We start from the raw sequence: 14790 nt of genomic DNA, 5'->3' as shown, positions 1-14790 counted from the left end.
CAGATGACATGCGAGCCATGTTGGACGCTAAGTACACGGAAGAGGAGGTCAAGACGGCGCTGTATCAAATGTTTCCAATGAAATCACCGGGGCCCGATGGGTTTCCAGCGCATTTTTTCCAAAGGCATTGGGAGGTATGCGGTGCGGAAGTCACCACGGCTGTTCTTAAAATCATTGAAGGACATGAGAGTGCAAAAAGCATTAATCAGACTTACTTGGTCCTGATACCGAAGGTAAAGAATCCGTCGTTGCTCTCACAATTCCGCCCTATCAGTCTTTGTAATGTGTTCTATAAGATAGCTTCCAAAGTGATTGCTAACCGTTTGAAACTGGTCCTTCCGGAGATTATTTCAATAGAACAATCTGCTTTTGTACCTGGTCGTCTGATTACAGATAACATCATTGTGGCGTACGAATGCTTGCACTTTATGAAGAGGAATAGGGCAGTCAAACATCGTCATTGCGCTCTAAAGCTGGATATGATGGAAGCGTATGACAGAGTGGAATGGGACTATCTACGAGCCATTATGCTGAAACTGGGCTTCTCTCACAGATGGGTAAATATTGTTATGGATCTTGTCAGCTCAGTTTCTTACTCTGTTTTTTTAATGGGAAGAAGTTGGAGGAATTTAGACCCAGTAGAGGTATCCGTCAGGGAGATCCAATCTCCCCTTACCTGTTTTTGTTGGCAGCGGAGGGCCTTTCTGGCCTCTTGAAAAAATTAAGTGAGTCATCTCAGCTTGGTGGGATCCAAGTGGCGCCTATGGCACCACCTGTTAATCACCTTCTATTCGCAGATGATAGCCTGCTGTTCTTCAAAGCATCTGGTGGAGGGGCAACCGAGGTATCAAACCTGTTGGAAACATATTGTCAAGCTTCAGGGCAGAGAATTAATACTGCTAAATCATCAATTTTCTTTAGCAAAGGGTGTCCAACAAACATCAAAACAGAGATTAAATGTATTTTGAATGTGCCCAATGAAACACTGAATGACAAGTATCTAGGCATGCTTTCTGATGTAGGTACTTCAAAGTTTGGGGCATTCAAATTTCTGAAAGATAGGCTATGGAGTAAGGTGAAGGGATGGATTGAGAAAACGCTATCTACAGCTGGAAAGGAGGTGTTGGTTAAATCAGTTGCACAGGCTGTACCAGTATATTCTATGTCCTGCTTTAAATTGCCAAGGGGACTATGTGAGCATCTATAAATAAACTCATTCGGCAATTCTGGTGGGAAAGTAAAGAAGGTAAAAGAAAGCCAGCTTGGGTTTCATGGAAGGTTATGACTCAGCCTAAATTCATGGGAGGTCTTGGTTTTCGAGATTTTGAGTTGTTCAATTTAGCTCTACTAGCAAGACAGTCATGGAGAATTTTGCAGCATCCTAACTCTTTGTGTGCAAAGATTTTAAAGGCGGTCTATTTCCCCCTTGGAACAATTTTGTCGGCAGAATTGGGGAATCATCCATCTCAGGTGTGGAGGGCCATTCTGGAAGGCCGCGACGTCCTGTGTCAAGGCCTTATTAGGCGAATCAGTGATGGCGCTACAACCAGGATTTGGGTAGATAATTGGATCCCTAGACATCTATGAGGCCAATAGTGTGTCTCTCGGCTAACCCACCAAACCTGGTGAGTGATCTTATTGATAGTACTACCGCCACCTGGAACAGAAGGAGACTGGATGAGTTATTTTTGGCTTTCGATACCAAGTCCATATTGAGTATTCCTTTATGTACTCAGAGAATGGATGATTATTGGGCTTGGAACTTTGAAAGGAACGGAATCTTCACAGTGCGATCGGCCTATCGTATGTTGGCAGATACAAAAAGGCGTAGAGAAGACTGGCTCGAAGGGAATATAGGTTCTTCTGATTATGAAGTTGAAGCTAAATCTTGGACCTCGCTCTGGTCAGTCCAAGTCCCGGGAAAGATTCGTAATTTTTTGTGGCGATTAGCTAAGCACACCATCCCCACTGGAGATGTTCGGCATGGAAGGAATATGGCCAACGATGACAAATGTCAGCTTTGCGGGATGCGGGATAGTTGGCGCCATTCACTCTTGGAGTGCTCTATTGCCCGCTGCGTTTGGGCTCTGGTCGATGATGATGTGGCTGACTATGTTCAAGCGTCGACTGAGCCAAATGCCAAGCTTTGGCTATTTTCAACTATCGACGACTTACCACATGCTAGCATGATCAAGTTAGTTGTTACTCTATGGGCTATTTGGGCAGCAAGAAGAAAAGCGATCCATGAGGAAATCCTTCAGAGTCCACATGCCACTCATGGCTTCGTCACTAGCTTCATATCCGAATTGGAGTCCTTGAAAACTGAGTCTTGCAAAGCAACGCATCCAATTACGGATGGGATGCGGGTGAGAAGTACAATGAAATGGACAGCGCCGAGCCCCGGGGTGGCGAAGATACAAGTTGACGGAGGTCTTGCAAGAAATGGTAATAGTGGCGCATCCGCTACGGTTTGCCGTGATCACACAGGCCTCTTCTTGGGTTCATCGGCTATGGTATTTACCGACATTTCAGACCCGGCAACATTGGAGGCACTCGCTTGCCGTGAAGCTCTGGCGCTTGCGCTGGACTTGTCCCTCGACAAAATTGTTATTGCATGTGATAATAAATCAATGGTGGCGGAGATAAAGAATGGAACTGAAGGAAGGTATAGTGCAATCATTAAGGAGATTAATGCTCGGGCAAGAGAACTCACAAGCTGTGATTTCATTTTTGAAAGTCGTTCTATGAATGTTGATGCACACAATTTAGGTAAATTTTCTACTTCATTAGATGTTGGTCGCCATTTGTGGCTGGGTTTACCCCATGACCAATTTGTTATTCCTGTAAACCGAGCTGCTACTTCGCAATAAAGTTTTGGTTTACCACTAAAAAAAAATGGATGTATCGACAATTAAAATACATCTAGATACATTCATTTTTTGGACGAGTAATTCCGAATGAAGGGAGTACAACCGAATGAAGCTAGAGATTGTGTAAAGCTTAGTCGAAACAATGAGGATCCGGACAACATGGCAAGAGACTAACGAGCAGAGCTAAGAAAACTGAAGCAAAGCAAGCTTATGAGACCCTTTTTGTAGAGGAAGATGAAACCCCCAGACTCTGCAAGCTTATGAGACTCTGTGATAAAAAAATAAGATAAGGAATTTTCTCCATATACTTGTAGTAAAGGATGAGAGAAGTCGAAAATTCGAATCTGAGCCCGAGCTCATCTGCACCTGCGCTTACGAAAAAAAAATACTAGTAAAATTCAAAAAATTTCAAAAAAAATTAGGATGGTAGACAATTTGATTCGTGAGGTACGCTCCAATTTTCAAAACATTTGGACTTCTGTGCATCTCTCAGCAAAAAAGACAAATCGGAGGTCTGTAAAAATGTGTACTGTTCTGGTCTGATTTGTCTTTTTTGCTGAGAGCTGCACAGAAGTCCAAATGTTTTGAAAATTGGAGCGTACCTCACGCATCAAATTGCCTACCACCCTATTTTCTTTGGAATTTTTTGAATTTGTCTGAATTTTTTACGAATTTTTTTTTTACCGGGTGTAGATGCACCCGGGCACCGAAACGCCGCTCACATGAAGGAGCAGAAGCAGTTTGAAGAAAACAAGGTAAGAAGAAAAATGGTGGAATCCAGAAATGCAGACATGGATCATGAATGACTTGGGGCCGGGGAAAGGGCCTCGTAGAAAGTACTACAAACACATATTAGTACATTACATGAATGCTGATTCAACCAACACATACACCTGTGCCTGTTTGGTGTGAAAATAATACAACTCTTTTTTTTTACATCCCTCTTTTCTGCCTTGTTCAGATCTACTATTAATTAGCTCAGAATAGTACTTTCGGGGCGGCAGTACCTATACACAGAGTGAACGTTATTTGCAAGTGTGGTGTTCGCACACGAACACGTCATCGTGTATCCTTGATGCCGGGGGTGATGCACCGCAGCTCACATTGAAGGAGACTCGCCGGAAGCGCGGTACGCAAGCAATTCGGCGGGCGCTTTTGTAGACCCGAAACCTCACACGCCCGGGAGGGACCCCGTCTGGATGCGCGGCGGCTATGGGCTGCTTTAGGTCGACCTGATCGCCCCTAGGGCCTCGAGGTTCGCCGCCCTGCAACAAGAAGAATAGCCAAAGAACGAGGAAGAAGAAAACAAGGGAGAAAAATAAAAGATAAAAGATAAAAAGTGGTAGATGTGTTTGTTCGATTGTGTGTTGTTCAATCGGCCGTCACCTCTTGTCTATATAAGAGGCGGATGGACTTTCCGTACAAGAAAAGGGCCTGCATATGCGTCCAAATTATCAAAACCTAACAAAACACAGACTATTCACGACCTCCGGCCCGGATGTCCGGCTCAAGGCCCGGATGATCCGGCCTAGCCCATTTTTCTGACAGCAGCTCACTGTTTTAACTCTAGAATCCACATATGACCTCGGATTTGGATGAAATTTATATGAAAATCAACCGTCTCGACGAGATGCACAACTTTCATGTTGAACGCTTTTTGATATGAAAATCAACCATCTTGAGGGTGTTTTTGGCCGTTTTCTAAAGTCTGTAGCAGAAAAACTTGTCCGGACGTCCGGACTTCTACCCGGATTGTCCGGCCTCCACCCGGATCATCCGGGACTGGACCCAAATCATCCGGCTTCATCACAAACCTTCTGTTGTCTTCGTGCTTCAATTTCCCGGATGATCCGGCCAAACATTACTGCAGCGCACGGTGTTGCATGTAACTTTTGCATACGATCTCGGATGGGGACGATTCTTATATCAAAATCGTCCGTGTCGACGAGACGAAGAACTTTGCAGTTGTAACTGTTTCCATCCGAGGTTGTCTTAATTAGGTTTCATGCCATTCTTTCATCTGATGTCAATACGAGCATCTCTAAAATTGGCATAACTTTTGCATCCGAGCTTTGTTTTGTATCATCTCTATATTTATTTCGATCGGCTTGAAGAGAGCCATCCAATGGTGACATGAAATCATGAATTTGATCTCATCTTGCTACATCCTCAAGTCACTCTTTGCGATCATGCCATTTTCGAGTATCAACACATGCCCCCCTATTTTTCGGCAAAGCTAGCGTGTCGAAAAATAACTTGTACAATGTTTGTTATGAGCTGTCCATATACAGAAATAAAAGTTTGTTATGAGCTGTCCATATACTTGGGAATGAAGTGCCTACGCTTGCATTTGGTAAGGAGGCACACTTGCGCTTAAGAGTCTGGATATCTTTGTCCTTGGCAAAGGACGTTTCATGAAGCTCACTCACAGGAGGAACCGCTAACTTCTTTTTCAAAGCATGGACATCGCACCAAAACCTAACATGTAAAGCCGGATGTCCCAGCCCAGCCACACACTAGGACTGGGTCCCATACCGGACCGACGCACTCCCAGAGGTTGTTGCCACCATCTTCCACCAGTCCATCTTCAGAGCAGAAACTGACCCATCGACCTTACCTGGCCTGTCGTCGAAACCACCACAACACCAAACAACTCCACCATCCTGCACGTATCCATCCACACACGCGCCCGTCGTCGAACCTCCGCGGCACCATGCCACCGGGATCCACCGTCAGCCTTGCGGTGGATGAGACACCGCTCTTCCGCTTCTCCCGTCCAACCAGCACTTGCTCCGAAATGATGCCCTCAAGAGGGACAATGACATCACAGGTACCATCATCGTCCGATCTGGTAGATCCAGATCTAGGGTTTCCCCAGAGCATCACGAGTGGGGTGCCATGACCTGCAACAATGATGCCTCGAGAAGGGAACGACGTCATAGACGCCGCCATCGTCCGCCATGACCGAAGTTAGCGCGATGTTCACCGGAAGTCGCGTCCCCCAACCTCGCAGCTGGCTGGAACCGAATGGAACCTTGCCGTGAAGACGAGGGCCGCCGTCGGCACGCCGGCAGGGAGCCTCCAGCCACCCTTCACCGGTCCTCCTCGCGCCACCGGCCGGCCAAGACCGTACCGAGACGGATATGGACAGGACGCCAGATCCGCAGCCGTCGGAGCCACTCATGCGCTCGCGGCCACCACACCGCTGGCCATGTAGGTTCCCATCGCTGTCGCACAGTAGGGGCGCCGCCCTATTTGCCGCCCCCGGCCTCCCCATGTGAGACGCCGCCTCCACCTCACGGCATCTGTCGCGGCAACCACCTGCCCTGGATCTGCGGTGCAGGGCTCGCCGCCACCGCGGCCTTTGCCGACGGCAGTGGCAGCTGGGGATGGAGGAGTGGGGAGGGGCTGGCGGCGCGGGATCGGGGGCCCCTGGCGCCGCCCGAGGGGGGGCGACGCGATGAGGGGAGGGGAGGCGACGCGAGTGGGATGGTGTGATGTCCATATGTTTTGTGACTTCGCTTATTCTCGCTCCAAGTATATGGAGAAAATTCCATATCTTATTTTTCATCTCAGGGTCTCATAAGCTTGCAGAGTACAGGGGTTTCATCCTCCTCTACAAAAAGGGTCTCATAAGCTTGCCTTGTAACCATTAGGTTACCGGTTCTGAGTCCTGGAAACAGCCCCTTGAAGAAATGCAATGAAAGGCTACGTACAAAAGACCTAAAGTGGTCGGGCCATTCCCCATACCCTGCGCATGTGGGAGATATGTGCACCAAGCTGCTTTTTTCTTATTTACAAGCTGTGGATTAATTTGGAAGGTGACACATCATATATGTAGTTGGTCTCATATGACCTGTCGGATCTTAGGACTGGTTAGATGAAGAATAACTCATCTGTAGGATTCTCCAGCAGAATGACTTTGTCACAATATGTCTCTAATAATAATTATTTTACATCTATGAAGGACTGGAAAAAACAGCACAAAGATAGTCTTGATTTTTATATATGTATTCATTATTATGCCAATAGTTGCTCCAAGCGTCATAAAAATGTGTAATATAAGCTGCATATAGTTGCTCCAAGCGTCACATCTATGCCCACACAAAGATTAGTGAAACAAATTGACATGCATGATTGTTGAATGTCAAGTTTAAAACTTGAACCCTGGTCGTTTGGTTCCACCACACGGAACCTAGCCATCTGAGCTTTGCTCATTTGGCCGGACGGCTAATATATTTGCCAGATCGTATAGGTCACACATGCCTGGTTTTCATTTATAGTGTAGATCAGAAAATCTCTCTTTATAAATAAGGCATATGCGTATCAGAAATGCATCTCCAAAATATACACATAAGCTACAATTAGGGCGCAGATCTGCATGCGCATTAAATAATGGCGTGATCCGAGGGGAGGTGTGCACGCCTCTGCAATTCCAATCTATCTACATTGAATATAGCAAAAAATACACTGTTGGGAGTGTTCCAAAAAAAATTAACGGAAAGAAAACAAACCCCAAAGAAAGAACGGAAGGCCCATGCAAGCAAGCCCCACGCGGGCAGCTCACCGCGCCCGGCGCCGGCGGCCGACAGAACACGGAGAAGAGAGAGAGAGAAATAGATCGATCCCCACACCAGAATCCGCGGCCCTGCGCCCCCGTTCCACCCTGCCATTTCCCGGTCCAACCCCAAGCCCGAGCCCCCACGCTATCACCTTTCCCGCCGCTGCCCGCCTGCCGCCACCCTCGTTTCCCGTCGGCTCACACTCCACACTCCTCACTCCTCACTGAGGCCAGCCCAGACCTTGCTTTTCCAGCCTAAAGACACGCCACGCCCGCGCGGTCCTCGAGGCGACTGACCATGGCGTCGGAGACCGCGCCGTTCTGCGTCACGGGGACGGCGGGCAAGGGCGGCGCGTCCGCGGCGCACCGGCCGCACGGCCGCGTCGTGCTCGTCTTCGCCGCGGGCGCCGTGGCGGCCGTGCTCGTCCTCCTCTGCTTCTCCTCCCTGCTCGCGCCCGCGCCCGTGCCCAACCTCGTCGCCGGTCCCTCCCTCCCCTTCCCCACCTCCTTCCCGCAGCCGCAGCAGGATAACGACTCCGAGGACGGCCTGTACGCCCGCGCACGTTCTACGACGACCCGAAGCTCTCCTACGCCGTGGACCGGCGGGTGACCGGCTGGGACGCGAAGCGCGCCGAGTGGCTGCGGCTGCACTACCCGCGGGCCCGGGGAGCGCGTCGTCATGCTCTCGGGGTCCCAGTCCTACCCGTGCGCCGGCGACGGCGGCGACCACATGCTGCTCCGCTTCCTCAAGAACAAGGTGGACTACGCGCGGCTCCACGGGATGGAGCTGCTCTACAACACGGCGCTGCTGCAGCCCCGGATGGTGGCCTACTGGGCCAAGATCCCCGTGGTGCACGCCGCCATGCTCGCCCACCCGGAGGCTGAGTGGGTCTGGTGGCTCGACGCCGACGCCGTCATCACCGACATGGACTTCGCGCCCCCGCTCGCCACCAGGTATAAGGATTACAGCCTCGTCGTCCACGGCTGGGACAGGGAGGGAGGTGTGGCCAGGTCCTGGGTGGGCCTCAACGCCGGCGTCTTCCTCATCCGCAACTGCCAGTGGTCGCTCGACTTCATGGACGCATGGGCCAGCATGGGCCCGGCCTCGCCGGAGTACGCGCGATGGGGCAAGACCCTCAAGGCCACGCTCAGCGACAAGCCCGACGACCAGTCCGCGCTGGCATACCTGCTGCTCAAGAACCCCAAAAAACGGGGCGCCAGGACCTACCTGGAGCACGAGTACTACTTCCAGGGATACTGGGCGGAGATCGTGGACAAGCTCGACGGCGTCGCGGCGCGGCGGTTCGGGCCCGCGCTCCGGCGGCGGCACGCCGAGGGGGAGCACGCGCTGTACGCGGCGGCGAGGAACGCGGCCCTGAGGAAGAAGGCCGGCGGCGTCCCGGGGCCCGACGGGGGCGGGCAGAAGGCGTCCGCCTGGCGCCGGCCCTTCGTGACGCACTTCACCGGCTGCAACCCCTGCGGCGGCAAGCCCAACGAGATCTACTCCAACGAGAGCTGCGCCGAGGGGATGCGCCGCGCGCTCAACCTCGCCGACGACCAGGTGCTCCGCGCCTACGGCTTCCGCCACGCCGGGCCGCTCAAGGGCGACGTGCGCCCGCTCTAGTCTAGTCTAGTCAAACTGAGCGTGCAGTTTCGTTGTTACAGAAAGACAGCAAAATCGAATCACCATTTTGTTATTTTGTACACTGTTTTATTAGTGAAATGAAAAGATGATGACATGACAGTCTTGCTTGCTCTGCATCTCTGGGTCACTGTCACGGGATGTGGCGGTGCATCATTTTGGGTCCTTGCGTGAACCTCTCCTCTTTTTTTTTCTACTTTTTTTTTCATACTTCATCCAAGTATATATACAGAGAGCACCAATAAATTCAGTTGTTCAAAAGAAATACTCCATCTGCCCTGAAAATATGTCTAGATACACTCGTTCGTTTTCTTTTGGACGAAGGGAGTAAACTAATTCAGTTGTTTTCTTTTTTTGAATGACCACCCAAATTGTTACACAGAGGTGTTACAGTCAGATAGCATAAGGGCTCTTAACCGCTCGGGGATGTTTGCAATCAAAAACCAAATCCAAAATGTTTTGCACGGGGTCGATTTTGCCGCAAATGCTGGATTGAAATCCAAAATCTAACTGTCTCCAGATTCTTGTTTCAATGCTCGCACTACTGTTTTCTTCTCCCTCCTACCCCGTGGAGAATCGAACAAATTTTATAGTTGCTCGGGTCGGGTAACAGCAAATCTGGTATGTAAATGACAGTGATATCAAGATTACCAAGAGTAGTTTTTGACGATGCGTGTTGACAAGTGTACTACTACATCCAGATCCAGAGGAAGTACTACTACTTGTACGTGCCAACGAATCAAATCGTGTTCACATACCTTATTTAAGGAGTAGTAGGCTAACACGTGTTGACTAAGATATCCTATTCGTACATGTCAGATGGCATTTAAGGAAATCAGATTCGTGTATTCCCTTTGATTTGAATAAGGTACGGAGATTCTATGCTTATTATCTTACCTTCTCTTCACCACACGTCTCTCTACCATTGGTTCACTCTTCTTCTCGCGATTACAAATTAATTAAGCTAATCAAATGGAGGAGGGACGGTGATGGTGATGTGGTTGCAGATCATGGCGCGGGAGATCCCCATTCTCCGGCGGCTTTGGTGCCACCACATTGTCCTTCTTCTCCATGGCCTCGTCACCTTCAGCTTCTGGATCAACCCATTCCATAGTTTTAAAGACTAGACCGGACCAGTTGGGTCAAAAAATAAAACACAATCCCTCCGTTTCAAAATAGATGAGTCATCTATTTTGAAACCGAGGGAGTACAAGATTATTTATTGGGAATTGTTGAGCTTGAGCCCACGATGCAATTCATTTGCTCGATGTCCACAAGTAGTTGCATATTCCAATTGGAATGTGTTCTAGGTTTTATACCCACGTAAATGGTTTCACAAAATACTAGTACAGTAGTACTTGTATGCGTGTTGAAATAGTAGAACTAGAGCAAGTACCAAGGTCTCCAACGCGCAGACGCTAACAAATGTGGATTTGGTCCATTTTTTTTGTCCATTCGGGTCGAGCGAGGGGGCGGCGACCGGCTGCGTATGTGTTTTCCGGGCTGTGCGTGTGCACCCAACCAGAGATAGTTAGTGAAACAATAGATGCAAAACAATGGAGAGTACACTCCTACTCTCTACCCCCTCTGTCCGCGAATAAGTGTATTTTTACCTTTTGTGCTAAGTCAATGTTTGAAAATTTTGACCAACTTTATAGAAAAGAGTAATAACATATATGACATCAAATTGATATATTATGAAATTACATTCAAAACAAATCTAGTGAACCTAATTTAGTGCCATAAATGCTGTTATTTTTCTCTATAAAGTTGGTCAAAGTTTTAAAACTTTGACTTAAGACAAAAGCTAGATGTACACTTATTCATGAACGGAGGGAGTAACTAGCTGCAAGATATATACTCAATCGCGGTCTAGGCGCCGTAGCTACCTAGTAGAAATTAAAAGAGGTAATAGCACCCCAGGTACCCTAACTTGCATGACATGTGAAGATTTAGTCCCAAACTTGAAAAATGCAACTCCACCATACCCCAACTTGTATTGGATGTGATGATTTAGTCCACGGCCTATCACAGCTCGACAAGTGGCAGCCAGGTGGGTGGACCGGTCGTCACCCGCACTTTTGCAAGAAACACCATGTCGTCTTCTCTAATTAACCCGTAGTACTGGATGTTAAATGCAGTTAACTGCATATCTCCCTGTGGCTGGCGCTGGGCCACCGGACCTGCCCGACCACGATGCAGGAGCTCTGGGACGACGCGCTCACCCCTAACGCCGCGCTCCGGCAGCTCATCGCCACCTGGTTCTCCCGTTGGTACACCCGCTTCAAGAAGCGCTCGGCCGACTACCACGGCCGCGCCGCCGACCTTGTCCACGGTCTCCACGGCACGGCCGTCCCGAGGAGGCATCCCTTCAAGGGCCAGGCCCGCGTCACCGCGCTCCGGGAGTTGCGCTCCCTCCCCTCCACCCACCAGTCTGTGACCAAGGCCATAGCCGAGGCCGGCGGCGTGTCGCTTCTTGACCTCGCTTCCGGCCGGAGACGGTGGCGAGCCTGAGCCTCTTAGCCGGCTCCATGCGCCTGGTCCGGGACAAGCGGCACCAGGAGTCCAGGACGGTGTGGCCGCTGGGCCAGAGCTGCTCAATTCCATCTGCGCCGTGCACAAGCCGACCAGGAGTATGATTGTCACCATTGGTGCGGCGCAGCAGCTGGTGGAGCTGCTGCCGGAGCTGGCGACGGAGTGCGTGGAGCCAGCCCTGGACATCCTCGACGCGCTCGCCTCAGTCCCTGAGGGCAGGACGGATCTCAAGGATTGCGAGGACGATACCCAACGCCGTCCGATTGCTGATGAGGGTGTCCGAGGCCTGCACGCAGCGCGCCCTGTCGATGCTGTGGGTGGTGTGCAGGATGGTGCCTGAGGAGTCTGCGCCCGCTGCCTTGGAGGTCGGACTGGCCGCCAAGCTTCTGCTGGTGATCCAAAGCGGGTGCGGGCCGGAGCTGAAGCAGCAAGCCTCGGAGTTGCTCAAGCTTTGCACCATGCACTGCACGTCCACCGTCCTCCTCGCGAAATGCAAGCTCACCAAGACAATTCAGTGAGAAGAGACCAGGACATAGCCCTTCTGGTTGTGATTTGAGTCGATGATGCCGTTCCCCGTGGTTAGTCTCGCATATTCTGGATTGGGAAATGGATGAGAGAAGCAAATTGCTGCTAGATGAAGGCCTCTGTGTAGATAAACTCAGCAATTAGCCGAACTTGCTGTGTCATTTGAAGACATGGGAGGGAGTGGATGAATGCATCGCCCTGCCCATCGACATGAAGCTTCCATCGAGCAGCAATGCGGCATAAGCAGCGCCTGAGTTGGTGGCAGGCCGGCGGCCGGATGTCCATGCAAATTGTTGTGAGTTTGGACAGCTCGCAGGCGGCGTCCTCGGCCTCCTGTTGGCCGGCCTCGCGGCGGTCACAACGGACGCCACCTCCCCACCGCGCGGGCGCCGGCGCCGCGTCCCGTGGCTTGCCGCCGGGTTCCTGATGAGCGTGCTCTGGGCGTACACCCTAGCGCGCAAGCTGGTGGCGATCGGATACATGTGGGCGTGAAGGCGAGCGTGCTGGGCGTGACGGTGCTGTCGTGGGGGACTCGCTGGGCGACCTGGTCTCCAACGTGGCGATGGCGACGCACGGGGGCCCCGGCGGCGCGCAGACGGCGGTCTCCGCCTGCTACGCCGGGCCGCTGTTCAACACGGTGGTGGGGCTGGGGCTGTCACTCAAGCTGGCGGTGGGCGCGCAGTACCCGGCGCCGTTCACGCTCCCGGCGGACTCCGCGGTGTACGAGACGATGGGGTTCTTGTGCGCCGCTCTGGCGTTGGCGCTGATGGTGGTGTCTGTTGGAAATATACCCTAGAGGCAATAATAAAATGGTTATTATTATATTTCTTTGTTCATGATAATTGTCTGTTGTTCATGCTGTAATTGTGTTATCCGGAAATCGTAATACATGTGTGAATACATAGACCACAACACGTCCCTAGTAAGCCTCTAGTTGACTAGCTCGTTGATCAACAGATAGTTAGCGCCGGACTCCGTGCTCGTCTCCTTCCCCTGTCAATTTTTTTACATTTTTCTGTCCTATATTTCTCTCCTTCCCCTCTTTTTTCCTTATGGCCCTTAAAGGCTCACTACGTGACGCGCCACTCGCGTTCATTTAACCTGGGGGCTTCTTAAAGAAGCTTATTTATACGAGCTTTATGCCCAACACATGTGTCAAACTTCCCCATGTACCTTTTTCTTCACCATTATATGCATCGATATGACTTAAGTTTTGACCAAGCTGGGTTGCCTGGCTCCTGTGCTTACTCTACGTTCCCGATTGTTCGGCTAGGCGGTAAAGAGAGCACCTCTGCGATTGTTACTGCCGGGTCAGCCGGATGTGTACCTCAGACTGGGTGAAGCCGAAAGCTAGCGTTCTTAAGGGAATATTCGGTCAGTGAAATAAAAGATGATCTTTTTCTTAATTTCCATGCGCCCCCAGATGCTCTTTCTGCGTTTTTTACGTAGTTCGGACATGCACTTTAGGGCATGCCTCCCAGCGAAAGGAACCCTTAACGGAACTATTCTCTCTGGAAGATGTTTCTTACTAACCATGTAATATAACATAACTAGTTGGGCACTTGTCTGATAAAGCACTAATGACCCCTACGCCTGGTCTCCACGCATACCACGGTTCTTGTATAACCGCTATGGTATTCAGACACACTCCGGACCGTCAGGTCCCGAGGTTGAAGTGAAAAGGTCGGCAACGACAAACGATCTACAATCCGGCTAGAAGGCATTACATATGTCAATTCAAAAGTGCATAGTCATCTTGACTAATTGTATTCCTCCTCTATACCATCTAACAGGCTGTCTAATTTACAGTCCTGCTGGGAATACTTGGCGGCCAATTCTACTTGGCCGTATACTAAGCTCACAGGGATCTCCTTCCTGTCCGGCCCCACTGGTCCGACCTCGGCCATGTGGTTTGGGTCAGACTTCGTAAAACGGGTCTTCACCATGGCCCAGGCCTCCCTAGCGCCTTGTCGGCAGGCTGATATCATCCACAACCGGAAGCGCCGCCGAGCTCCCTTCAGTTTCTCCGCAAGCTCTCCAAGGCCCTCGGGCATGGAGTGGGCAGGCCATAAGGCTTGGGCAACGCCTCGCATCGCCTGCCGAATCCGCTCGTGCAGTTGCAGGAGTTCGGGAAGAAGGTCACCCGTAGAACCGGGCATCTCCTCTGCAGGACGACCTGTGAGCATACCTACAGACAATACTCTGTTAGTCGACTTCCCCGCCGAACTCATTTTTCAAAGTTCGTTCAAGCACTTACTAAATATGCCGCGTCGAAGCCGCTGATTCTCCTTCGTGGAGTCCGACAACTGGCCACAAACGTCTTTAAGTTTAATGTCCAGCTTGGTGTTGGCATCCTGAAGATCATTCTTCTCTCGCCTCACCTTTGTCAACGTACTCTCACCGGCCTTTAACCGGCGTAAGAGTTGTTTCTTTTCCGGATCAAGTCCGGCACCATCTGCAACATGAATTGTCAGATTTGCACCCAAACCGCACATTACTACTCTTTCGAAGTGTATCTTACCTGAGGGGGTCCCTTTGGGCTCCCCCGCTGCGGCTAGTGCGGCCTCTAGTTGGGCCTTGCACTTCTCCAGCTCCCGGGACAGCACGGTGTTCTTCTGTGTAAGAACTTGCATATTATATGATCCTTAAATCAGTTA

At 50.6% G+C, this 14790-nt stretch overlaps 2 protein-coding genes and 2 pseudogenes across 2 annotated transcripts; all 4 read left to right on the top strand.

The window, feature by feature from the left end:
- The first annotated feature begins 7729 nt into the window (after positions 1-7729).
- On the top strand, positions 7730-8041 carry LOC147973704 (putative glycosyltransferase 6). The gene has a single exon (XM_087522211.1). It carries the CDS (start codon positions 7730-7732, stop codon positions 8039-8041), a length of 312 nt encoding a protein of 103 aa, XP_087378337.1.
- Positions 8042-8110: 69 nt separating this feature from the next.
- On the top strand, positions 8111-9175 carry LOC147973703 (putative glycosyltransferase 6). The gene has a single exon (XM_087522210.1). It carries the CDS (start codon positions 8111-8113, stop codon positions 9053-9055), a length of 945 nt encoding a protein of 314 aa, XP_087378336.1. The 3' UTR covers positions 9056-9175.
- Positions 9176-11269: 2094 nt separating this feature from the next.
- On the top strand, positions 11270-12409 carry LOC125527821 (U-box domain-containing protein 75-like; annotated as a pseudogene).
- Positions 12215-12935, top strand: LOC125527820 (cation/calcium exchanger 1 pseudogene; annotated as a pseudogene).
- The last annotated feature ends 1855 nt before the right edge of the window (positions 12936-14790 follow it).

The sequence above is a fragment of the Triticum urartu genome, chromosome 5A (genome assembly GCF_056163025.1).
Source record: "Triticum urartu cultivar PI428250 chromosome 5A, HENAU_Tu73, whole genome shotgun sequence".
NCBI lineage: Eukaryota > Viridiplantae > Streptophyta > Magnoliopsida > Poales > Poaceae > Triticum > Triticum urartu.
The sequence above is the reverse complement of the archived record's forward strand: the minus strand, read 5'-3'. Positions and strand labels throughout refer to the sequence as shown.